The following is a 26,286-nucleotide window of genomic DNA, read 5'->3' as shown; positions in this document are numbered from 1 at the left end:
GAAAAGACACGGCTCGGTAATTTCGAGAGCTGTGCTAGGGAATAGGTGGGAGGGTTTACTGCAATCCGTCTCTCACACGGAGTCTTGTCTGTATTTCGCTGTTTTTGTGTGCTGAAGACACATCTAGTTTATCACAATTGCACCATGCACTGAGAAGGCATACAGAGTAATTGATCACCATCATTTATAATATAATAAATCACAATTACCGTTCATATACAAGGGGGCTGAACTATAATTTCAACTGCTTTTGCACATAAGCAATTGATGCACTTTGCTGAAAACAATATTTCTACAGATTTATTTTGAAGTGGTCTCCTTTTTTTTAACCATGACCGCTGGAATTCACTGCGGTTGTTTACTTATACTGTGTTTAACAGCTATTCCTCATTCTCAAGCAGCACAGGTAAGTTTTTGCATGTTTCTTTTATTTGGTTGGGTGACATACCGTAGCCTACTACTCTCTGCACGCCGGCAATTAAAATAAAAGTAGAAACTGTACGGATTAACCAGAGAAACTGAAATGTATTAACCCACTGTGGCGCTTTCATTTACAAATTTTAGTAAAATGTCAAATTACTGTCTATGGCTGTAGACTATTTAACATAACCGGCTATTAGTATTGGACACAGTAGCACTCATACAGCTACACATTGTTTTGGATAAAGGCGTCTGCTACATAAATACATAATAAATTCCTTTGCCAGGCAAGTTAATGTATTTCAATCTCATTTTGTCATACAGTAACGTGAAAAAAGTATTTTCATAAGAAATTAGCTTCACAAATGAATAGCGGTACACTATACAGTAGTTTATAAATGTAATGTTACACTGAACGTGTATTGTGTTCCTTTCTTCCTGTAAAGAATATATTAAAGCTCTACACAGTAGCCATACATAGTTTGTGCACTTTTTCAGTAACACAATACATAAGTAGGTAACGCTTTATATTAACCATTGCAAAAAAAAATTAATAAGATATTTCCATATCATTTTTCATTTTTTATTTCATTCAATTACCTTAAGCCTTGCCTCAGACCTTATCCTAACCTAATTGTTCTTAACAGCAATGATTGTGTAACAGAGAGAATTACAGGTATTTACTGGTAATGGTTGTCCTGGTAATATATGGCCTGACCAGTAATTATACTGTGCATGGGCTAACAGGTCATTTCCTCATGCATTTATATTAAAGTCAATTGAAGTAAACATTTATGAGTGTTATATATTAATTAAACCCTTTATCAAGGGTTTTGTACTTGCTTGAACCAAAGTCATTGTATTTATCTTGCTCTTAATTGTATTATTACTTGTACTGTGATACTTGAAATGTATTTGCTTACGATTGTAAGTTGCCCTGGATAAGGGTGTCTGCTAAGAAATAAATAATAATAATAATAATAATAATAATAATAATAATAATAATAATAATAATAATAATAATAATCAACAGGAATCCATAAAAAATCCACCATGAACAAGATCTTAAAGATATAACCACTGACGTTTTTGCATGTTTGTTAAATTGCAATTCTGTAGCATTGACAATAACTTAATATTCCACCTGCTCTCTATATAAATGGTCTCAAGAATAATCAAGGCTAGTGTTTTATGGATCTGCGGATCACCAGTAAATCCTATTTTCTTGTTAGCCAGTGATGCTGAAGGAGCAAAGAAAGCACAAGGCTTCTCCTTGATAGCTGGAATGGAATTCTTCTTGGAATTTCCAGAGTGATTAGTAAAAGAATTGGCTCAAGCCAGACCTGTTCTTTGAAGAGTTTTCCATTAGGAATGCAAATCTGCTGTATTATAGATAATGCGGCTCTCAAGCTGAGTCATATGGGCCGCTTAGGAATGAGTTACATTCTTCTGAAAAGCCTTGTGATGAAAAGAATATTAAAACAAATCTGCAGTCAGGAAGCATTAATATGCAAATATGTATATTTTAGCAAACTGTAAAATTCCAGCTATTTTACTGTGTCGCTGTAGATTTTTTTGATTGCCATCCAATCTACCTGGGTTTACTTTCTTGCCTTTTGTGATATACTGTTTAAAACACAGTTATAAAATAAACTAATCACACATTCATGCACCATCAAAAACAACAAGAGCTATTTTATGCAATGTGAACAAATGGTGAAAGGTGAGACTTTCACCAAAGCTGTTATGCAGCATACATGACCAAGCCTAGGGTAAGTAAGCACTTCAACATTGTGCTACATTTGTATACAGTTAGTTACTTCTTGTATGGAATGTACCTTCTAGAGGACTAATATTTAAAGTACAAGATGATCCAGTTAATTACAACCCCACAACCCTTCCTTCATTTTCATATCATCACAGCACAGGAAGTGAATGAATGTAAACTGTATTTATCATGCAAAATGAAAGGGTCATCTAAAATGTAGCACCACAGATCAGTGTGACAATAACATGAAAAAATGCTCACTTTTTACAGTATCCTTCAGCCCTGTCAATAATCTTCTGTGAATAAGCTTTGCTAACATTATTATTGTTGGCTTAACATGAAATCACTATCTTCTGGACAGCTGATAACCTTGAGATTCCTGACCCTAATCACAAGGCTTTCACATCACGAAACTGCTGCTGGCTTCAATAATATCCATTTTATTTATTTAATCAAAACTCACAGGTTGAATGGTTTGACCGGAGGGGCAGCAGTGTGGAGTAGTGGTTAGGGCTCTGGACTCTTGACCGGAGGGTCGTGGGTTCAATCCCTGGTGGGTGACACTGCTGCTGTACCCTTGAGCAAGGTACTTTACCTAGATTGCTCCAGTAAAAACCCAACTGTATAAATGGGTAATTGTATGTAAAAATAATGTGTAAAAAAAGAATGTAATTGTATGTAAAAATAATGTGATATCTTGTAACAATTGTAAGTCGCCCTGGATAAGGGCGTCTGCTAAGAAAGAAATAATAATAACAGGTGCAAACAGTGATTTGGGTCTATTGTTGCATGATTACAGTGCTCCCCCTTTATAAAGCTGTAGCCGGGAGCCATAGTTAAGAAGAGACCATGCTATCTGTGTTCTGCAATGGCATTATGGGGCAAATGGGAGCCATGACCATACCGCCTTATAACCTGTTCCTCAGTATAAATATTAGTTTATAATAAAAGATGTGATGGTGTCCTTAACTCTGCTAACAATCTTAAAAACAACATATTATTTGAACTAAAATGCTACTGTTTTATTAGGATATTGCATTGTTGATTCATTTATTGCACCTTGAGGCATTAATCCACTGTAATAGGATACGGTACATGAAAATCAATGTAAAATAAATACAAACTACAATATAAAGATGCCTATAAATTTTATAAACTTTTATATTGAAAATGTATATGATAGTTTAAACGGTAAACAAGTGTTTACACCAAGGGTTTAAGCCTTTTAAACATAGATGTACAGCTTTAATGTGTGTGTATATATATACACATGTATTTAGTTAGTTATCAGAAGGTAGTCTTTGTTTACTTAGTGCTGAAAGAGTTACATTTATGTCCATCAATTTTCATTGCTGTAGGTAATTGTTTCTCAGGGTCTTTTTGGGTAAGTATTCTCCTAGTAGCTAAAATTCATGAATCTCAACCAGGAGTGTCTCATTTGACCGAATGAATAACAGCATGAAAAGAAATCAATAATTTTGACTTTATATCAAATCTGGACTGCTCCACATCGCTTTTAAAGTGAGCGACGGCATTTGATTTATTGAAATCCACCCAGACGTATACAAAAGCATACCTTTTCTGTACTCTTAAGGATAAGGCCTTCCAAGATATAAACAATAAGCATTTGGACTTTGGTCCGACAGCATCTGTTGAACAGCTTCAGTCCAGCTGTCTTTATACAGAAGACAGTCAAACCATTCAACTGTGGTCAACCCAGAATAGCCTGGAGAAAGAACATGAATATGAAATGTCTTGCTAGTGTTGTCAATGTGTGGAAGGCTAGAGCAAGTATTCACATCATAATATTATTAAATACATCCTTTATATAGTACATTACCTACAAACAAACTCCAGAGTAAAAAACTAAAACAACTGTAATTTGTTGAATTGGTTATATTGAAGGAAATTACTTGTTTTTTAACAGAACTGTCTGGATAGACAACATATTATGACTGTGGTCCGCCAAATGGAAAAGCTCTTGAAGGGGCAGGAAATACGATTCACAGAAGGGCTCCGCATTATGAAAACCAAATTGGCTGCTCTACAGACCTCTGTGTCCAAGTCACCAGCTGCAGAGCCATACACAGGTATGTGTTTAACAGAAGTTACTGTACAATGATGCTACTTGAAGTCCTAACAAAAATATATGAACTGAACAATGGGACACAGATGGGTATGCAATTGCTGTAATATCCCAGACTAATTTCTCGTTGCAAATTATTCACACTGCCAGAAGTGCACCAAGAAACAATGCATATTTAAAATGGAACAAAATCGTGTTTGCTACACAGGCGTTGGCATTCCTTAAAGATTAATTTCCTGCATGTTTGGGAGCTGTGTTCCATCAAGAAAAGCTCAACAGGAACTGCGGCAAAAACCACTGGGATTGGCTTTTGCAAGGGTTTCTTTGGCCTCCTGAGGAATGACATCATATATTTTGTAGTTCAATGTTAATGACATGTATTATGCCAAAACTAACCTTAAAATATAGCTGCCTGCCATTTATGTGTCATTGGCTAAATCAGCCAACGTGTCTTCATAGGAATAAGAGACAGTGCCATATAGTAATCTAAAACTGCGGATCAAATTTTCTTTTGTTTTGCTGGCAATACACTGCGAGCTCTAGGTGATGCTGACGCTTACTTATAACTAGGCTTGCAACTTTTCGATATTAAAGCTTGTTTAAACATCGAATTACCCAAAAAGTTTGACTGAAATGAATTTATATCGGATAAATGTTGGTAAAACCACTTACTTTTTATTTTCTTACCAAAAATAATCATTTAGAAATCCTCTCTAGTTTGTGTAGTTTTTATACTTGTTGTCTGTCCCGTCTCTGTTCCGCTATGAATGGCTATAGGGGTCGCTGTCAGTCATCTCAGTGGTCCATCAGTACTGTAGTTTCACCCTGTTCTGACAGATCTTGTTGACTGAAGCAGCACTAGAACACTCTCATTTGTTTAAGTGACTGTCAATCATCAAGACCTGCACCGACTGTACACTTTCATTTGCCAGCTACAGTACCTACCCGAGTCTCAGTCTCAATAAGTTTTCACATATCGCAATCTCCATATATTCACACAGAAAATGGCAACCTAAAGTCACTCATTGAGAACAAATTAATGTTTCTGATTTGCCTGTCGTTTTGATATTTTGTAACCTACCTGTGTGAAAATGGCTTTGTGGCCTGGGAATGTGTTTTTATGATCTGTCCTTAATGAGACCTCCTTGTCAGCTTGTCTGGGAGATTGTTTTTATACCTGCCTGTTGAACGGGCCCTCACCCCAGTAACCCTGGAACAGAAGAAGAAAGTGCAGCCAGCAGACTCTATCCAAACAGTGTCTGTTTTCATAGTCAGCGTTATGGATCCCATTTTCTCTGTGTATGCTTGCTTTGTATCACATACATATCATCTTGCATGAATTGTAAACCTATTTAAAAAGAGTTTACACCAGTTAGTGCCAATGTTAGTGTTGAATCTAAACACAAATAGTGGGAATAGACAGCAGTCTATTCATATCCCCAGCATCACATGGGTTGAGTTGCCTGAGAATAGGGCCAAGCCAGTCTATTTTGCCAATGGGCAATAATCCCATATTATTCCATACATTTCCACAGTAACATTTCCTAGCTGTCTCTGGCTATGAAGACAGTAAGGTGTTTCATGTTCAAATTGTGATGACAGCCAGTGTTGACATTCCTTTATAGGGCTAGTTCACGAGAGCTTCAAATTCTAAGTTGTGGCCTCTGATTGACTGGGCTACTGAAGACTATAGCTTTAGAACCAATCATGAAGGTTTGATAAAATGTTTACATGGGAATGTGTTGACAAGTCTTTGTTCAAATTCTTTGAATGTATGCCATGGCAACCTTTCACAGTAATGACACCTGACTGGCAAAGATAATTAATGCTTTGTCTTGTGAACTGCTCAATTATGATGAAGCTTTACATGGGCATTTATCAGAAAAGGTTATAGGTACTGTACAGCTGGGAATGAGGATCCCATTCCATTGCATGATCTGTATAAACCTGTGTGTTTTCATTAATATTTCAAATAACTATTTAAACGCAGATGGGTGTTTCCATACATGAGTGTTAAGGTCTCCACACACCGGACGCGATGCGATTTATCCTGCAATAAAATGGTTGCTGTGACACTACCTTTCATACCAGTGGTGACAGACATGCACAATGTGATTGGCAACTCTCCTCTGATTGTATCATCAGCTGGACAAAATCATACGCATGATAGTCTTGTTATACAGCTCATAAAAATGTAGAATACATAATTGCCTTTCAGAATACTTATTTCAGTAAAGGTAAACGAATCATACACACCAGCTATATCCAGTTACCTGAAAATGGACTGCCAGATGTTAGCCTTCATTGCCATGTCTTTATAATATTTGTGTCCTTTATTGTACAGCTCCAGGTATTTTGATACTGCAAAAATGATCTTTTCTTCTGCCATTGTTTACTGAAGACACACAAGAGAAGCTGTTCCTCATTGGTCAGTTCCCTTGCTGCCGAGTGACAAAATTGCAAAAATAGACACCGAATTCAAATTTTTTCACATCGCTTCAGTGTCACCCGTCACATTGCAGAGTGTGAACGGCTCGTATCAAAAATACATGTTTATTTTTGTTTTCGCTTGTCACATCGCGTCCGGTCAGGTTAAAGTTTACCCTCTTCTGTACCTGCTGTTCTTAGAGAGAACATTTGTCCATACAATTTTACAAAAATCCCCATGTTGTGAACAGAACTGGCGTTAGACTCGTGGGAGCACTGGGCAGAGGCTAAGGTGTGTGCCCCTCCCTCCCTCCTCCCACCTCCCACACGCGCATTGGATGACTTCCACTGCTACTTTAACAATTCAGAATGCAAACTTAAAGATCAGTAGGCCTAATTATTGTTACGTACCTCTAAAAAGGTAATGGTAGGTAATGATTCTCATAAAATTAAACAGTGTCATGAACTAGACTATGCCACTTGAAGGTGACATATACGGTACTATAATTAATTTTTGTGTAAAATGTATGTTTTTCACTACCCTGTAGATATGACCTAACTTAGCCTAGTGGGGCCGCCCATGGCCTGGGATCCCGGGCAATTGCCCTGGTTGCTAGCCCCTAAAACCAGCTCTGGATGTGACGACTGAAACAGAAAATGATTCAAAATAAGAAGAATTATATATTGCTGTGATATTTTATACCCGTACTAAGGTGAGCAATGGGTATGGGAATGGAAATAGTTCAACGTTTTTCTCTTTTAAAATAGGAGCAAGAAAACAGACAAAAGATTTGCTAATGTTGTATATTGTAGTGTCCATGTCAGAATACTGATGACCTCAAAGGCCTGCGGCCCAGATGTCACTGGCAATGGGTCTTGCAGTCCAGTGGCTGCCCTGCGAGTTATTTATTTTAAAAACTCAGAAGGTCATCCTGTCATCATTTGATTCTTCTATTCGCTCTGCCACCTGTGGTGAAGTCAGCATGGAAGGTGACTGGTTAATAATGTGAGGAAACAGGATCCATAACCACTGGCTTCCTTGAATTAGGTCACTGAACCAGAAAAGTGTGTGTGACACCGTATCACTGGATTAGACAGGGCCCACACAAGCTGCTAGGAACCATACGCCAGGTATATTAGGAGCCTTTGTGCATTTTAAAGAAGTAATAATAATATTATTTTCATGTCCACTGATAGAAAAGTAAAAATCAAACTCATTTCACTTGCAAGACTAAAGTGAATTAATGCTTTGTTCCTCCAAAATAATCAACATTATTCAGAATCTTTTAATATTCCAAATGGGTCGGTAAACTTATTCAAACTTTAAGCATTGCTTTAGTTTGTAAATTGTGTTATTTACTTTAAATTAGTTCTGTGCTAGGCAATATTTTCAAAACCCATGTTATCACCTCTTATTAGCTTTCTTAACAATATCAGTAACACCCCCCCACCCCCACCATCGGCCCCCTTTATTGCACAGATAAACTGAAGCATCTTGGTACCTTTTCTGAAGGTCACGTGTTCTGGTTGCAGTAACAGTAATGATCACTTCTGTCATACGTTACAATATGTTACCATAAAAAAATTACAATCTGGCCCCACATAGTGTTAGGTGCTGTGAGCAAGATGTGTTATTTCACCGGAAAGCTCTGAATCCAGTTCTCAGACACTTGTTAAGCACATCAGTGTCATGGTATTTAATAGGTCAGATTTCAGAATACAGTGCTTGGCAGAACAGAAGACAGCTTTACAAGTCTTTCAAGGTGTGGAATGCATTCTGTCACTCAGCAAGAACGTATAGCCTGAAGCAAAACACAAGAAAAAAAAGATATATATAAACCACTGAGGGGATCAATAAGCATTTAAAAAAAAGAATGCACAAATTATATATTTGTAAGGTGAGGAGACTCCCATTGGATAGCAGCAGGTTGAGCCATGTCAGACTTAACTGGAAGTTACCTGTGCAGAAGATTCATGCTGTCAATATATCTTAGGATACTAACACATTTCTTATGACTTTTGCTGTAATGCCTAGCTAGATGAAGGGCCTGTAATTGACATGGAAAATAAGAAATATGTTTATAAAAATGGTAATATGATTTAAAATTAAGAAAGCCAAGGGATCATGTGTAGGACAGTTGCACTGTTCTTGTACCTGTTATTGAGTCTGTTACAGTAGTGACATTCTACGCTGCCTTCTAACAGATATTGTGACACCCTGGTAAGTAAATATTGGAAGCAGCTGGTTGGTGAATGATTGTAAATAAAGTGGTAGGAGAGCTTCACTCTTCAGTTGAAATGATAAAAGAAAGTGCAACACTAACTGATACTGTGTAGTCTTTAATACCTTATTTGGAATCATAATAAAACATTACCAACAAATTCACAAAACTCTTCCAATTAACTTCCACATGTGTTATGCAGGTGATTTTATACCTTGTATACCTAAATAAGTCAGTTTGCAAAGAAGCACTGAGATTGAATAACACAGACCTAATGCATGTGTGAATTCCTCTCCTTAATGTTCCTTTCAACTCGGCCTATAACACCTGCTATACTTTTGACATGTAGTTTTTTGGGGATCAAGCCATGCTGTTAAACCACTAAAAAGAGTATAAGGTTATGAAAGGTTCTGAAGTCATCTAAGTTCTGCCTTTGAACATTCTGGAAGGGAGTGAGACTGTCAATAATACATTTTCTAAAGGAAGTTCTTCAAGAAACTTACCTTGGCTTTTCTGGTCCACGGCTATTCAGCCATAGGTGGAAATGGTTAAGTAAACATTCTGAATTCCCCCTTTCTAACTAATATCTTTTTTTTATCCATTGTAGTTACATGCCCTTCACTTGAAGCTCCACAGTATGGGCGGAAGTTTGGTTCCAAGTACTTTGTCGACCACGAAGTCCATTTCACCTGCAATCCTGGATATCAGCTGGTTGGCCCCAGCACCAGAGTGTGCCAGGAGAACGGCATCTGGACTGGGGCTAACCCTGTGTGTAAAGGTACCACATTATAATTCAACTCCTCAGTGTATAGTCAAAAGGTTCAAAAAGGAAGGAGTGTAAATTAAAAGAAAAACAAATCTATGGTTATCAAAAAGGATTTACAATTGTTCAGTATTGCTTTTATTGTTTCTTTCTGTTTTTTACTGAATTGCACATATTCCTAATTTCCACACATAACTAACCCTCCCACTGGCTTGATTTCTTGTTGACTTCTGAAGTAATTAAGAGATCATGATTAAGGTATGAATGTAGTGTAGCTACCAGAAGGAAATTCTATGATTTGACAGGAGTAATATACAGAGACAACGATTTAAAAGGTTGGCATTTATTTGAATAATTATGACTAGGCTTAAAATAGTGGCTGTTATATTATCATATATAATTCATAAATGGAATATACAGTATGTTTTGTTGATCAGTCATCACTTGTGCTCCAGGTTGTGAGATGTTCACTAGATAGGAACGTAGCTGAGCGAAGATAATATATGTGTAGTACATCAATATCTTATGTGCTTGAGATGTACGTGTGTAAGAAAGAGCATCACCTAAACTAGCAACATGTTATTTTTGCACCTAAAGTGATGTACAGCATCATGTTTTTTTTTCTTAGTAAACTCAATCTTTGCCATTACCCTTTCCAAGGGTCTTTTTAACTAAACAGTTTCAATTTCCCTAAGCAGACTCTAGAAGTCCCCAGTAAATAACAGTACAAATATCCAAACAATGACTGTAATGTAATTAGAAATAACTAATTCAAAAGTAAACTAATTAAATACATAGCATTGTCATGGTATTTTAAAAGATGCTTTACAGGGTTCTTTTCTTAGGTAAATGCCTTTTATATTCTGTCACCCATTTCAGCAACACTGACTAAGGCCCCATATTCTAGACATTCATGCACTGTAAATCCTGTTTTGTTGTTATCCATTCCAAGGAGAAACCCCACTTGGCTATCCATTCTGACCTTGACAATGTTCTCTGAATGCCCAAGCGAATAAAAGAACTCAACTTGCTGTGGGATTGTCAGTGGGGGTTTCAAAACCACACAGTGGGGTTCTCACACAGATAAGGGGGGAAAAAGAAGCCTTTCATTGGCAATTTCGTGACATGAAACTATACTGAAAGAAGCTCTAGCTAAAGAGGCATTAAATCCTCCCGTATGAGAAGAGAACACCTGTATTGTGATATTCAGTCCGCATTCCAATCCACAGAAACAAATTATCTTTCCCATCTAGTAGCTAATGTAAGCGAGCCTGCCTCTGCTCCCATGTGCCAGCATTCATAACAGTGAACGTGAAAGGCTGTACAGCAAGTTCAAGGATGCATGAGTTAATTCAGTGTACGTTTCATTAAATAGGTTCATGGTCTAATGGCCTGAAAGTATGCAAAGCATGCTATTGATGGCTCCCGTGCCTGTGTTCATGGCAAAGGCTGAGAAATTCGTAGTGGTAGTTTTCATGGGATTGCGTTCCCGTAATGACTACCCCTCAACAGAGTACAGTATTCTGTCTGTTCAGGTTCTCAGGGTGAAAACATAGAAACAGTCCACTTCAAAAGCCGTGTTCAAAAAGCCCACTGAAACAAGAGCAATGTGTATAAATATATGCTGATTCGAAGAGAAAATCCGATGAGATAAAGTAGGCTTTATGTGTACTATTTATATCTAAACAAATATGTGCAGCCTCCATAATCTAAATAAATACAGCTATTAAAAATATATTTGTAGAGTTTGTTTTTATGTCAACACCGACTATGTTTATTTTACAGTACATTCAAATAAATGCCTTTTTATGCTATTGTTACATTTTGGTGCTGTTAATGGGTATTTGTACTTTCATATCATTAAAAATGAAATTCAAATCTTTTCTTATGAAAGTTTATAGAAATTTTGCAGTTTACCCTAGTTTTCCGATGTTCATGCTATACAGACGTGCTCAAATTTGTTGGTACCCTTACAGCTCATTGAAATAATGCTTCATTCCTCCTGAAAAGTGATGAAATTCAAAGCTATTTTATCATGTATACTTGCATGCCTTTGGTATGTCATAGAATAAAGCAAAGAAGCTGTGAAAAGAGATGAATTATTGCTTATTCTACAAAGATATTCTAAAATGGCCTGGACACATTTGTTGGTACCCCTTAGAAAAGATAATAAATAATTGGATTATAGTGATATTTCAAACTAATTAGTTTCTTTAATTAGTATCACACATGTATCCAATCTTGTAATCAGTCATTCAGCCTATTTAAATGGAGAAAAGTAGTCACTGTGCTGTTTGGTATCATTGTGTGCACCACACTGAACATGGACCAGAGAAAGCAAAGGAGAGAGTTGTCTGAGGAGATCAGAAAGAAAATAATAGACAAGCATGGTAAAGGTAAAGGCTACAAGACCTAAATCTCCAAGCAGCTTGATGTTCCTGTGACAACAGTTGCAAATATTATTAAGAAGTTTAAGGTCCATGGAACTGTAGCCAACCTCCCTGGGTGCGGCCGTGTGGCAATGTGCCCCGCCCCTGTGTGCATATTATGTGTTGTATGTTGCGTGCGTGTGTAAATGTTGGCGTATAGTCATTGGTACACGGGATATAAACGGGTCTGTGTTTCACGTGTATTTAAAAAGTGTAGATTTGTATTTAGGCACGAGGAGGGCACAAATCACTTCACGTGCTGGTTAAAAGTAATATGTGAGCACGGGGTTGCACAGAATTAATTCACGTGCTGGGATTCAAGTGAATAATTAATTAGTAATTGAATCCCAGCACAACAGTATATATAGATGCACGTTTCATTCAGTCAAGGTTGGGTGTTCGGTGAGTGGAGAACGGGATTGGAGACGGAGGTAATTGTGAATTATAAAAGTAAATAGTGTTTTCACTCACCGTGTTTGTTCGTCTGTTTGTTAAGTGTTAGTTCGTTTTGTTTGTCTGTTTATTTTGGCTACAAGTGCCGTGTCCTGTTTTGTGTTCTGTTCAAACCTTTTATTTTCTGTTCTGTTTATTAAATGCTGAGCGAAAGCATTCGCTCAGCTTCACCAAACCACACCTCTCTGTCTGTTTATTTCCTGCTTCTGGTCTGACGCCACCCACTCCGGCCGTCTTTGTGACAGGCCGCAAGAGGAAAATCGACCCCAGACTGAACAGAAGGATAGTGCGAATGGTAGAAAAAGAACTAAGGATAACTGCCAAAGAGATACAAGCTGAACTCCAAGGTGAAGGTACGTCAGTTTCTGATCGCACCATCCGTCGCTTTTTGAGCGAAAGTGGGCTCCATGGAAGAAGACCCAGGAGGACTCCACTTTTGACAGAAAAACATAAAAAAGCCAGACTGGAATTTGCTAAAATGCATATTGACAAGCCACAATCCTTCTGGGAGAATGTCCTTTGGACAGATGAGTCAAAACTGGAGCTTTTTGGCAAGTCACATCAGCTCTATTTTCACAGACGAAAAAATGAAGCTTTCAAAGAAAAGGCATTCTGGAGTGAAACGTACTGCCCAGTGTCAGAAAGCTCTGTCTCAGTCGCAGGTCATGGGTCCTCCAACAGGATGACCCAAAACACACAGCTAAAAGCACCCAAGAATGGATAAGAACAAAACATTCGACTATTCTGAAGTGGCCTTCTATGAGTCCTGATATGAATCCTATCGAACATCTATGGAAAGAGCTGAAACTTGCAGTCTGGAGAAGGCACCCATCAAACCTGAGACAGCTGGAGCAGTTTGCTCAGGAAGAGTGGGCCAAACTACCTGTTAACAGGTGCAGACGTCTCATTGAGAGCTACAGAAAACGTTTGATTGCAGTGATTGCCTCTAAAGGTTGTGCAACAGAATATTAGGTTAGGGGTCCCATCATTTTTGTCCATGCCATTTTCATTTGTTTTATTATTTACAATATTATGTTGAATAAAAAATCAAAAGCAAAGTCTGATTTCTATTAAATATGGAATAAACAATGGTGGATGCCAATTACTTTTGTCAGTTTCAAGTTATTTCAGAGAAAATTGTGCATTCTTCATTTTTTGTGGAGGGGTACCAACAAATTTGAGCACGTCTGTATATCTCCCTGAGCTTTACCATGGTTTTTACCATACTTTCACTGGTTATGCTGTTGTGTGGTGTTGGTTCTTGAAAACCTAATGGGGAAGTACTGTTCTAAATGAACTGTTATTTCTAAACCAGCAAAGCTTTGACTCCACCGAAACCTGACTCTGGCATGTAAGCTCTACACATTTAGATTTGGGTTCAAAAGAATCCAAGTTCAAAAAAAGTATTGATTCCTTGTGTACATAGTAATTATTAATTCCAATACATTTTACAGTTTGATAAAATATAGCACTTGATTTTATGTAGGTTGTAGCAATATTTTATTTTACAACAGATGTTTTGGTTGTATGTGAATTAAGACTGCCCAGGTGATGGATTGTAAAGATTGTGACTGTGGCATTTTGACGATTTATAATCAAGTCTGTGTGAATAATCCTCATTGCACAGCTAACCTTCACTTTTTCAAATGCAGAGGTGTAGTCAGTGATGAAGGATTTTACCCACAAACTTGCTGCGACACACTGAGATTCCCAGCTTTGCTTTCACAATAAAGTCAAATTTGTTGTCATACATTTTTTTAAAACACTTTATTCAAATCATGCTGCAGGGAAAAAGAAAGAGAACAAGGCTGTTGGACATTTGAAAAAAATCAAAGGTATGTATTGTTGTATGTTAAGGTGTTTTTAATACAGTTGTGGCTTTGATTTTCACTTTACATTTAAACTTTTCTGTCATTAATAACATCTGTTTATCTAAATTTCCACTTAAACCTTAAGTTCTTTGTTTGCTTGTATATCACAGTTAATACAATAAATAGTATCAACTCTTCACATCAATTACCACCATTACCTTGGTTAACACCGCAAAAAAATCTCTTTTTGTGGTAATGGTAATTATTTTTAGTAATTTATTTGTTTGTTCGTTTGTTATATTAAACCATATACAGGGGCGTAGCTAGGATTAGATTTTTACCAAGGCAAAAAAAAAACCTCTTGCAGATCCTGTTCATGTTACAAAGGTAAAAGTAATCATCTTATAAAGCCTGGAGACTGTTCATGCAAACTGCAAAGCAATATTATGACCCATATTATTTCAAAGATTAAAACTAATTGTCTCCCAGCAAAACCACAGCAACCTAAAATGACCATATTGACACTGTCAGAAATATGTTATTTTAAAAGGACAAGAATATAACATCCATATTAATAAGTAGATGGGTTCAAACCTTTATTGACTTGCATTTGGTTCACTGCTACTTAAGTTGCCTTACACTGCTGGGACTGGTAACTGCTGCTGACTGGTAAGACTGCTGCTGACACTGTGACTGGTGCTGACACTGCTGGGACTGGTGCTGCCACTGGGACTGGTGCTGACAGTGCTGGGACTGGTCCTGACACTGTGACTGGTGATGACACTGACTGGTGCTTACACTGCTGGGACTGGTGCTGATACTGACTGGTGCTGACACTGTGACTGATGCTGACACTGCTGGGACTGGTGCTGACACTGCTGGGACTGGTGCTGACACTGTGACTGGTGCTGACACTGACTGGTGCTTACACTGCTGGGACTGGTGCTGACACTGTGACTGGTGGAAAAGGAGAGCCCAACTTTCAAGAAATATTCAGTTATTTATCAAACAGGAAATACCCAGATGCACTTAAAGGGAACAGTGGAAGAAAGGCTAATTTACGGAGACAGTGCCAGCATTTTTTCATTACAGGTGGCTAACTAATGTACAAACATAAGGTACACAAAAAACAACAAAGGTGAGCCACAAAATAAACACATTCTGTCAGTATGTGCATCAGTATGTTACTATTTGTTATAATATTCATTAAACTTTTTTTTTGTTCATTAAAGTGAAAAAAAATGTGTAATCCCTCGAAAACACAGGAACTCAAACCAGTATGCTTAAAAGAAGGCATCCATTAGCCATAGATTCCAATTTACTGTATCCATCTGTGTTTCTGTATGTAGTACTGTTTTTTGGTAATTTTTGTTTTGTTTGCTTTGTATTTCAACTCCGTATTTTGATATACAGTACATTTGTACGGTTACAGTTTCTATTAGTACATTGTTATGTTAGTTAATTCAGTTCGCTTTAGCTGAAAACGTTTGGGGAAAAATGTAATACCATAAGTGTAAAAAGTAAGGTGTTTTGAGCTTGAGAGTGTTTTGAAAGTGACTAGTAGTGTGTTTTGAGTGTACTACTACACCGGTGTATTGCCTGTGCATGCACTGTTTCAGAGCGGGAGAGTAAACATCAAGGAACAAGTGACTAAGAAAATGATGAAAAACAATGTAAGCGGCGTTTAAAAACGTGATGTGTCAAAGATAACTTCTGTGTCGATCCCCTGTCTTTTACAATGGTTCCACAAACGGGGGCCCACAAATCTGTTTGGCGCCAGGCCCACAAAAGGTTAATCCGGCCCTGGCTGTGGTAGTCGTAGTTAGAGCTCTGGACTCTGGTGGCGGGATTTAAGATATAATGGCTGTTCGTGAACAATATTTGTATGACTCTATAGTACTTTGACAAGGTATTCACCAAAAATAACAACAACAACAACAATAACAATAATAATGTGATGATCCCACTTCTGAACGCTAGAGCTCCTTTGAACGTTTACACAGTTTATCATTCAATTCTAATATTCTTTTGTCAATATAAATCGACGATAGGAAGTAGTACTTTAGGCGGGGGAAACCGGTCGCAGAGGTCCTGGTGCTGCCTAGCGCACAGGCCGGGTCGCTATAGATTATTTGTTATTATTATTTGTTTATTTAGCAGATGCCTTTATCCAAGGCGATTTACAGAGACTAGATACAAATACACAGCCACTATGCTAGAATAAAACGCTATGCTATGGCAGGTAGGGTGATACTTGGACGAGCTGACTGTCCAGTTAGTGACGAGAAAAAAAACACACAGCCAGCTATCCCAGTTTAGCTACACATTTAATGTCATCATTAAAACGGGTACTTGGATTTTTGCTGTGCTGGCGTTAAAACATTCTAAATGGAAAAAAAAAAGATTTGTCAAAACGTATGCAGCTAAACATCACATTGAGCAGGGGGAAAACAACAATATAAATGATAAATTCAGTTAACATTGATTCTTACCAAGAGTTGTCTTCTTTAGAAAGAAATGTGTAATTGGTTGTGTTTTTCTCCGTTTCATGTTAGTGCTGCACTGTAAACCAGAGTACAGAGTAACTTGGGAAAATGACTAATGAGAAACGTCTTTGTGGCGCGAATTTGACATACCGCAGTGTCTGTACTGCGATCACAGTAATGTGAAGAAATTAAACATAATATTTTTATATAGCCTATATATAAATAAATAGTGGGTACGTTTTGTTTGTTTTTTTTAATCTTTTTTTATTTTCGTCTTCACAATTAAGAATTGAGCCGATTTTTACAGACGCTACGCGCCTGATATATTGACAAGAACTGTTTTCAAGCAACATACTCTCTTACATTTTTTAAATTTGTAATTAAATTGGCTTCACAGCTATCATGTTACATCAAAATAAAAAATAAAAAACTTAAAGGGAATGTTGTCTGGAAGAAACCTTTGTCAATATAGGTTGTTGGTAAGTATTTGTTTCTTTGGATGTACGTCATGGGAAGCACGTTGTTACTATGAGGTAAGCCATAAAATTGATTTTTTGGAATGCATCACTAATGACGTTCATCAATGTAACACTTACAACTTTAATTAATACAGTATACATTCATTCAAGAGTTAAACAGGCAGGAATACCAGCTACCAGCATCGTTTGTAAGCTTGCTTTTCTAAGCATTTTGCATGTGTGTTAAACATTTAACCATAACCATTTTTTGCATTTGTGCTTTGTCATTCCTTTTTTTAATTAAAAACAATTGTTGCTCATAAACTTTTATTTCAGCAAAACAGCATCTCAAGATTTAGCTATGCATTAGCTACTGAGTTCTGGTTCTGCAAAGTTGTTGATCTTTGCTTGGGATTCCACAGGGAGCGTTGCATTGGCGCTCCTTTGAGTTAGAGAGGCAAATTTGGCAGTCACCTCACTGCACTACAACACCCTCTATTTGCACCGAGGGAACAAAATGGACATTCTAAATTTGTGTGGAAAAACAGCAGGAAAAATGTAGCCATTTAATGAGCTATTTACAACCCTGTGACTTTTTTTTTTCAGCAATATTACTCAAATGTACCCCTGGTTGACAACCTATGTCTTGGGCAGTATTCCACAAATTCTATATAAGGGTCCATATGCTTTTCTTTCCATTGCAAGCTAGAGGTACTAATTTCATATGAAGGTTAAGCTACAATAAATTTACAACATGTTTGGAGCAGTAACGTGTACTGGAGTCGCACCTTTTTGCTTACTCAAAGTGGTAGAGATGCTGTTAATGAGGTAGAACAATGTAAACCGTCCCCTCGCATGGTCAGCTGGACTCGCTTATCAACTCTCAATTGGATCTTGCCAACACAATCTCAAAAAACGTCAAAACGGCAGACGATTCCAAAAGCAAATTTGAGGATTGACCCCTTCTCTCCCTAGACATCAGTGAGTGCTCCAGTAACCCGTGCCAGAATGGAGGAACATGCAGTGAAGGTGTGAACCACTACAGATGTTCATGCCCACAGAACTGGAGCGGCAGTCACTGCCAACACCAGGTTCTGACAGGTCTGTAGTGTCAGTGCTTCCTAGACTCGCATTGGCAGGCATGATTTGACCTAGAGAGCGATTTTATCAGCCTGTACTCCACGGTGATAAACCACCCCTGGATTTTCATTATACAGCACTGGGGAATCCATCCTGGTTTGTATCACTCACCTATCTGTGCTTAATCCAGGGTAATCCTATTGCTTAAAGTAACAGTACATTAGGTTAAGTAACCTGGATTCACCAGTGCTGTAAAAGAAAATCCTTGTTGATCACATCAGTCCCATAACTTAACAAAAAAAAAAACTTGAATATACTCAATACACTTTTTTTAAAAGATGAATGTAGTTGGGTATAAACTGAGTAATGTGTGAATAAGACTATTGTATCAGCAGGGCACAATTGTCCCTGGCTAACCTTGGAAGTTATAAAGTGCAATTTAGGAATTCTTTTATTTTGTTTTCAGAAAGTATTTTACCTTCACTGCTCTACAGAGCTAAGACACATTTGTTCAATAGCAATAGAGCAACATGCTGTTATAGATCCACAATGTACAGACATACCTTAGCATGGTCTCAACACAGATTGATGTTACTCCACTCAGGCGCATACATGCTCAAACTCAAAACTTGTCCATCTCAAAGCTCTGAATGAAAACTTGCACTGTCCCCCCAGGGGGTTAGCATTATCCGATCTGCTTTACTAACCCAGGACTCAATTTAAAACTACTATTGCATAGCAGGTTGATCCATACTAGCTTTTAGCTGCGATGGTTTAATTAGGCACATCTTGCATTTTAACAGCTATGTACACTTAGGGATCACAGGGAAAGAACTAGCTAGACACAAACTGATATGCAATTAAATTATGCCCTGTTAACCATTCTCTGCTGAGACCTAAATTAACCTGTTTGTAGGGGAGGGGTGGACTGACGATTAGACAGCATGCTTATTGCCAGAACAGCAAGAGACTTGATTAATCAGGTTCTTTCCTTTCTGTGCAGCGCCCCCTGAATGGAGTGTCATGAACGACCCAGGCTTCAGCCGCAAGCCCCGATGTGCTAAGATCGACCAGACCCAGCACTGCAGCTGTGACGCTGGCTTCCACATGAGCGGTACCTCGGACAACAGCATCTGTCAAGGTAGGAGGAAATGAAGTCAGTGTAATTGCCCTGGTGTGTAATTATCACAGGCACAGGTGCATCACCAGACAAAACCTCGCACATTTGAATGGGGAGGGCATGGCTTTGATGCCTAAATGCAAATCTAACTCAGTAAGTAAACTGTGCTTGCTGGTTGAATGCTGCGCTAATTTAGGACACAAGAATCTGCCATTTGAGCTGACTATGGAGGGTCAAAGGGGTCTCTACAGTGGCAGATCCAGTGCTGTATTGTACAGTTAGGACTTCCAAACCCAAAGCCATCAGAACGAATATTCAGCATTTGAGTATATCACCATGAGCTGGGATTCGAGTCTGAAATGGTTTGTAGTCCTTCACTGTAAGTCCTTATTGTGTTCTACCAGAACTAGTATGTACACCAAGGCCATCTGCTGGACAATCAATACATTACAATCAACAACAGAGGCCATCTGCAGGTATTATTATTATTATTATTTATTTCTTAGCAGACGCCCTTATCCAGGGCGACTTACAATCGTAAGCAAATACATTTCAAGTATCACAGTACAAGTAATAATACAATTAAGAGCAAGATAAATACAATGACTTTGGTTCAAGCAAGTACAAGTGTGACAAAATACAATTCAATAATACAGCAGATAACAGTGTCAGTGATAGTTGCATCAGGATATGATTAAATACAAAATACTACAGATTAAACACTTTGCAGATTACAGTACTCTGAAGTACAGGATTAAATGCAGTAAAATAGGGGGCAGATAAGAGCAAGTAAAGCGCATTTAAGGAAGGGTGATAAGTGTCCCAGGGGAAAAACAGAGGAGTTCTACAGGTGCTGTCTGAAGAGGTGAGTCTTAAGGAGGCGCCGGAATGTGGTCAGGGGCTGGGCAGTCCTGACATCTGTGGGAAGGTCATTCCACCACTGCGGAGCGAGGGTGGAGAAGGAGCGGGCTCTGGAGGCAGGGGAGCGTAGAGGAGGTAGAGCCAGTCTTCTAGTGCAGGCGGAGCGGAGAGGTCGAGTGGGGGTGTAGGGAGAGATGAGGGTCTGGAGGTAGCTGGGTGCAGTCTGGTCAAGGCATCTGTAGGCTAGTATAAGAGTCTTGAACTGGATGCGAGCGGTGATCGGGAGCCAGTGGAGTGAGCGGAGCAGTGGAGTTGCATGGGAGAAGTGAGGCAGAGAGAACACCAGTCGTGCAGCAGAGTTCTGGATGAGCTGGAGCGGACGGGTGGCGGACGCAGGGAGGCCAGCCAGGAGGGAGTTGCAGTAGTCTAGGCGGGAGAGTACCAAGGCCTGGACCAGGAGCTGGGTGGCGTAGTTGGTGAGGAAGGGTCGGATTCTTCGGATGTTGCTCAGGAAGAATTGGCAAGTGCGTGCCAGAGTGGAGATGTGCTGGGAATAAGAGAGGCAGGGGTCCAGGGTGACTCCAAGGTTCTTAGCGGAGGAAGAGGGAGAGAGTGTGGTAGATTCCAGAGGAACAGAGATAGAGAGATCAGAGGAGGGGGAGGAGGAGGAGGGAAAGAAAAGGAGGTCAGATTTAGAGAGGTTGAGTTTGAGGTGATGCGAGTGCATCCAGGAGGAAATAGCAGACAGACAGGTAGAGAGACGGGAGGGGATGGTGAAGCCAGAGGTGGGGAAGGAGAGGAAAATCTGAGCATCATCAGCATAGAAATGGTATGAGAAACCATAGGATGCGATGAGGACCCAAGACTGACCCTTGGGGGACTCCTGTTAAGAGAGGGCGAGGTGTGGAGGTTGCTCCACGCCAGGTTACCTGGTAAGTGCGGTTGGAGAGGTAGGAGGAGAACCAGGCCAGAGCAGTGCCGGAGAAGAATAGTAGAATAGAGTGATCAACAGTGTCAAAGGCAGCAGAGAGGTCGAGGAGAATTAGGACAGAGGAGAGAGAGGCAGCTCGGGCAGACCTTAGTGAGTTGGTGACAGACAGGAGGGCGGTTTCAGTGGAGTGAGCAGAGCGGAAGCCAGATCGGAGAGGGTCGAGCAGAGTGGTTGGACAGTAAAGCAGAGAGCTGGCAGTGTACAGTCCGCTGTAGGGTTTTGGAGAGGAAGGGTAGGAGGGAGACAGGACGGTAGCTCTGGAGGGAGGTGAGGTCGAGGGTAGGTTTTTTGAGGAGGGGAGTGATAGAGGCTTTTTTGAAGGCAGAGGGAAAGAGACCAGAAAGTAGAGAGGTGTTGAGAAGGGAGGAGATGAAGGGAAGTAGAGCAGGAGCAGCAGCTTGAAAGAGGTGAGTGGGGAGGGGGTCCAGGGCACACGTGGTGGGTAGGAGGGGATGGAGAGAGACAGAAGTCGAAGGAGTGAAGGAGAGGGAGGAATCAAGCAGAGTGGCTGGGGTTGGAGAGATGGATGTTGAAGTCACCTAACAGGACAGTTGGGGTAGACAGAGAGGGGAGGGAGGAGAGTAGATAGTCGAGTTCATCTAGAAAGTGAGCGAGAGGCCCAGGGGACGGTACAGTACAATTAGCTGGAGTTGACAGGGAGAGGTTAGTTGGACTGCATGAAATTCAAAGGTATTAACAGAGAGTGAGGAGAGATCGAAGGGGACAGAAAAGAGTAAGGAGGGAGAGAGGAGAAGACCAGTCCCACCTCCCCGTCCAATGAGACGCGGGGTATGGGACAGGACGCAGAGAGAGGACAGGGCAGCAGGAGTTACAGTGTTATCAGGGGACAGCCAGGTTTCAGTGAGAGCAAGGAAATTGAGAGAGAGGTGGGAGGCAAAGGCAGAGATGAAATCAGCTTTGTTAGCAGAAGAGTGACAGTTCCAGAGTGCACCAGAGAGTGTGCGGGAGGGGGGGAGAGGTAGAGGGACAAGGTTAGAGGGGTTGGAGGAGCGGCAGCGGAGAGGGCAGAGGACGAGGACGAGAGGACAGGACAGGGATGTGAGAGACAGTCATAGCAGGACAGGCAAGACAAATAGGCACAGTGGGAGCAGTGGGGTGGAGGGTACAGACCTGACTAGTAGATGGCTTCTTCCAGAGCGCTGTTAGGTTCGGATCTATTCCAACAGTGTCTCGGCGCAGGCCTCCCCTCGCTGGACTCCCACAGCTAGACTCCCGGCTCTTTTGTTGAGGCGCTTCAGTTTGCTGGCGCGGAAATAGGCTGCTTGATTAATATTACAACTGCGTGGCAAAAGAACCAACTAAACTGTGTGGAAACCAATCAAATAGCAAATCAACTTCTAATCAATTTAACCACTCACCTGGTACTAATCACACACTAACTCAGCTAATTCAAACACCACCTTACAATGTTACCAAATGTAGTTAATTTAAAATTACTTGAAGCAGGAACCTGATAAAGATATAGATTTTTTTATTATTATACTTTACAATTTAGAGAGTATTAAAAAGACAATTAGCCACTTACTTTCAGGAGGCAGTTTAACTCTGAGCCAAACACAGGAGTTCGCTAGCCAGGTACAAATGTATGTAATAAAGTCAAATGGAAAAAGCTGTTTGTTAGCTATTTTTATTGTAGCGCTGGACATGCTGTGGGTTCCAGGCGGGAGGTTGATTCAGCGGCGGCGACAGTGAAATAATGAGGCAGACAAAGCATGAAGTTGAAAGGCACTTAAAGCACTGTTTATTGCTCTTTTATGACCCCAAAAAACTCAACCCGAGCAGCGGCACTGTTTGCCCTAATGTAGCCCAACCGGGCTCGGTCATTGGCCATCTAAGGTTTCCCCCCAATACCCAACTAACAATACTCCCACCCAATCCCAGCTGTACACAGTCTGCACCCACACACCAATCATACTACACTAATACACTACACAATACAAGGCATCTAACTATGTGTTTATCCCTCGCTCTCTCTCCCCTTCCCCCAGTCCATATCAGTGTTTGACAGCCACCCCACCACTACAGTATGCTTTAGCTCCCGGACCTCCAGTAAAACACTTAACACACTGCCTTACTGGACACAGGCAGAGATTTGAACTCTAGGCTGCTTGGGAGCTGCTTCCCTTTGACTAAACACTTGGCATGAATCCCTGCTTAGGTCCAGATGGCGTGTTCTGAAACTTTGCTTGTTTGCACGCAGACGTGAACGAATGTGAGGTGTACAAGCTGGATGGAGCGCCCAGACTCTGCATGCACGCCTGTGTCAACATCCCCGGCTCCTACCGCTGCTCCTGCCCGGCTGGATACAAGATCCTTGGTGATGGAAGGAGCTGCGAGGGTAAGTCCTCCACACCCTGAGCCCAGTTCAAAACAGTACCTGACAAAGTAGTGGTAGGATCCACAATGTCATTTCATCTTTTAAGATTTTTTTTTTGTTAGCTCTAATTTCCCTCAGTTCCAATTCATCCCCACTGTAGTTATTAATTAATGTTTCTTGAATAGGTCATTTAAATGAATTACTCAGTTTCTAAATGTTAGTTTTACATTTTCGTGCTGTAATTGGTTCCTCGATCGTGCTTCAGTTTTGCACTGTTAATAAGTACACTAGTGTAAATGGTACATTTGACCAACATTAATGCAATTCAGTTAACTTCCAGTGCACTTCTAATGCATGATAGTGTGTCTCATGAAAGTGCTGGTGGCGTATCAGTTCTGATGTGGAACTGTCAAGCCCTGATTTGTATTTAATATCCTCCATTGCCCTTCCTTGTTTTGCAGATATAGACGAGTGCCTTGTCTTGCAGCACAACTGCACCAGGGGAACCACCTGCATTAACACTGGGGAGGGCTTTCAGTGTGTCAACCCAGAGTGCCCAAAGGCTCATGGGAACGTCAGCTATGTGAAGACATCTCCATTGTAAGAGCATCTTATTACTTAGCAGTGTAGTACTGTGTTATAAAGACATTAAACATAAGTACTGTGTCTGTGATCATCCACTGGTTAATTTCGTGATATACAATGGTATACAATTGTGTGCAAGACAACGGCCATTAAAAACAAGACGTTTCTTGTAAGGCTATCCAGCTCAATTTTTTTCAAAATTACTTACTGGTAAATGAATCATTTTCTTTTTTTCGTAGTCTAGTAGTTCAGTGAGGGGCAGGGACATCATCATGTTACAAACATACAATTCATCCAGAAGCAGTTCATAATAAAGGTTAGATAGTGAAAGAGTTTCATTTTTAGTTTTTAGATTACTTTCCTGAAAGTTCAATGTCGTAATTGAATCACTTATTGATCTTTATGTACTGATTTATTTCATTCCAAAGCCAATGTGAACGCAACCCCTGCCCAATGGATAGCCGATCCTGTCACCTGGCTCCCAAGACGGTCTCGTTCCATTACCTCTCCCTGCCGTCCAACCTGAAGACGCCGCTCACTCTGTTCCGCATGGCGACGGCAGCGGCCCCGGGCAGGCCCGGCCCTGACAGCCTGCGTTTCGGGATCGTGGGTGGAAACAGCAAGGGCCAGTTTGTGATGCAGCGCTCCGACCGGCAGACCGGGGAGCTCATCCTGGTTCAGAGCCTCTACGGGCCCCAGATCATAGAAGTGGACATGGACATGTCGGAATACCTGGACCGCACATTCCAGGCCAAGCATGTTTCAAAGGTCACAGTCTTTGTGTCGCCTAATGAATTTTAAGAGACCTCAGTTCCTGACCTTTAACTTTTTAGTGTTCACTTGAAGAATCCATCCTATTTTTCCTAAAGTCCATTCTTCTTTCAGTATATTTTGAGTTGATTGATTGAGAGGTTCCCCGCTTTAAAAAAAAAAAAAAAAGTGTTTAGTAGAATAAGCATTATAGAAATGGCAATGGAAACCATTGTCAAGACTGATAACAGGGTATATAAGCGAGGTGTAGTATTGAATGTCAGTTTTTATTTTCTGGCGTTGTTGATGTTATTGAGTCTATGTAGAAATACTAGAAGCTGATTGGAGGGGGGCACACCTGGAGTTAGAATCTTCATAATCTTCAAGATCAAGAATGCCACTTAATGGACACTAAATTGATAAAGTCTCAACTAACCCTATGAAAACTGCATATACATTCATTGACTGGTCGAAGGTGATTCTTACTGACCTAACCTATGGTTCTGCTTTCCTTGGATCGGTTAAGCACTGCCGGAGATTTTTAGTAAAGGAGATTTTCGTTACAAAAATTGGAAAAAGTAAGAAACTCCATGTTGTTGCTCTTTTTTATATGGACTTGATGCCAAAGGAATCTTTGAAAACAATTTTCATAAAATTATCTGAATTAGGTCATTTTTTTTTTTGGTTTATTTTCTGCATATCTGTTTGGATATCTTATTAGTAACATATGTTAGATTTTTTCTCAATGTTTTAACAGTAATCATAAAAGCTATTTGAATTGGTAAAGGCCTAGAAAATGTTAAAATAACAGCATTATACATTGAATTGATGTTTCTAATGTTTTTTGAGAATGTTACCTGTAAATACTAGACCAATCAGATGTTATTTATAGTGTTATGTTATTACTCCATAAGGACAGCAATGAATAGCACCTGCAGGTAATTAAAAATATCAAACATAATCATACCACTTATAACTGTGCCTTAATACTACCAGTGTTCATAACGTATTGCACATAAAATAGTTTTATTGAAATAACTGTTTTATGTTCGTTATTATTCTACTGTGACATGAGTACGTACAACACACTTACAGTAGAAATTCAGAGAGTTACAGTGTAGAAATGGTCACTGCAAGTTTTGTTTGTGCAAAGGAGTCGGTTAAAAATGTAGGTTGTCACTTCACGCGATACTCAATGTGAAAGTAGTTCTGTTTTATATTAAAAATAATAATAATAA

General features: G+C 39.7%; 1 protein-coding gene across 2 annotated transcripts; it reads left to right on the top strand.

Moving 5' to 3' along the window:
• LOC117402949 (fibulin-7) lies at positions 1–26,286 on the top strand. 2 transcript variants are annotated; one of them, XM_034004664.3, is made up of 9 exons: positions 1–406; positions 4,116–4,278; positions 9,531–9,701; positions 14,356–14,403; positions 18,299–18,424; positions 19,407–19,544; positions 23,597–23,734; positions 24,175–24,313; positions 24,727–26,286. In XM_034004664.3, exons 1-9 carry the CDS (start codon positions 332–334, stop codon positions 25,097–25,099), a joined length of 1,371 nt encoding a protein of 456 aa, XP_033860555.1. In that variant the 5' UTR covers positions 1–331; the 3' UTR covers positions 25,100–26,286. The 2 variants fall into 2 exon arrangements, with proteins under 2 accessions (XP_033860555.1, XP_033860556.1); XM_034004665.3 differs by lacking the exon at positions 14,356–14,403 and having other exon boundaries at positions 2–406.

The sequence above is a fragment of the Acipenser ruthenus genome, chromosome 5, assembly GCF_902713425.1.
Source record: "Acipenser ruthenus chromosome 5, fAciRut3.2 maternal haplotype, whole genome shotgun sequence".
Lineage (NCBI taxonomy): Eukaryota > Metazoa > Chordata > Actinopteri > Acipenseriformes > Acipenseridae > Acipenser > Acipenser ruthenus.
This window is presented reverse-complemented; position numbering and strand designations above follow the sequence as displayed.

Excerpts from the sequence above, each read along its gene's own strand:
- LOC117402949 (XM_034004664.3), top strand. The coding sequence starts at position 332 with ATGACCGCTGGAATTCACTGCGGTTGTTTACTTATACTGTGTTTAACA. Across the intron at positions 4,279-9,530 it reads AGCTGCAGAGCCATACACAG|TTACATGCCCTTCACTTGAA; the intron begins GTATGTGTTTAA and ends TATCCATTGTAG. Across the intron at positions 14,404-18,298 it reads ACATTTGAAAAAAATCAAAG|ACATCAGTGAGTGCTCCAGT; the intron begins GTATGTATTGTT and ends TTCTCTCCCTAG.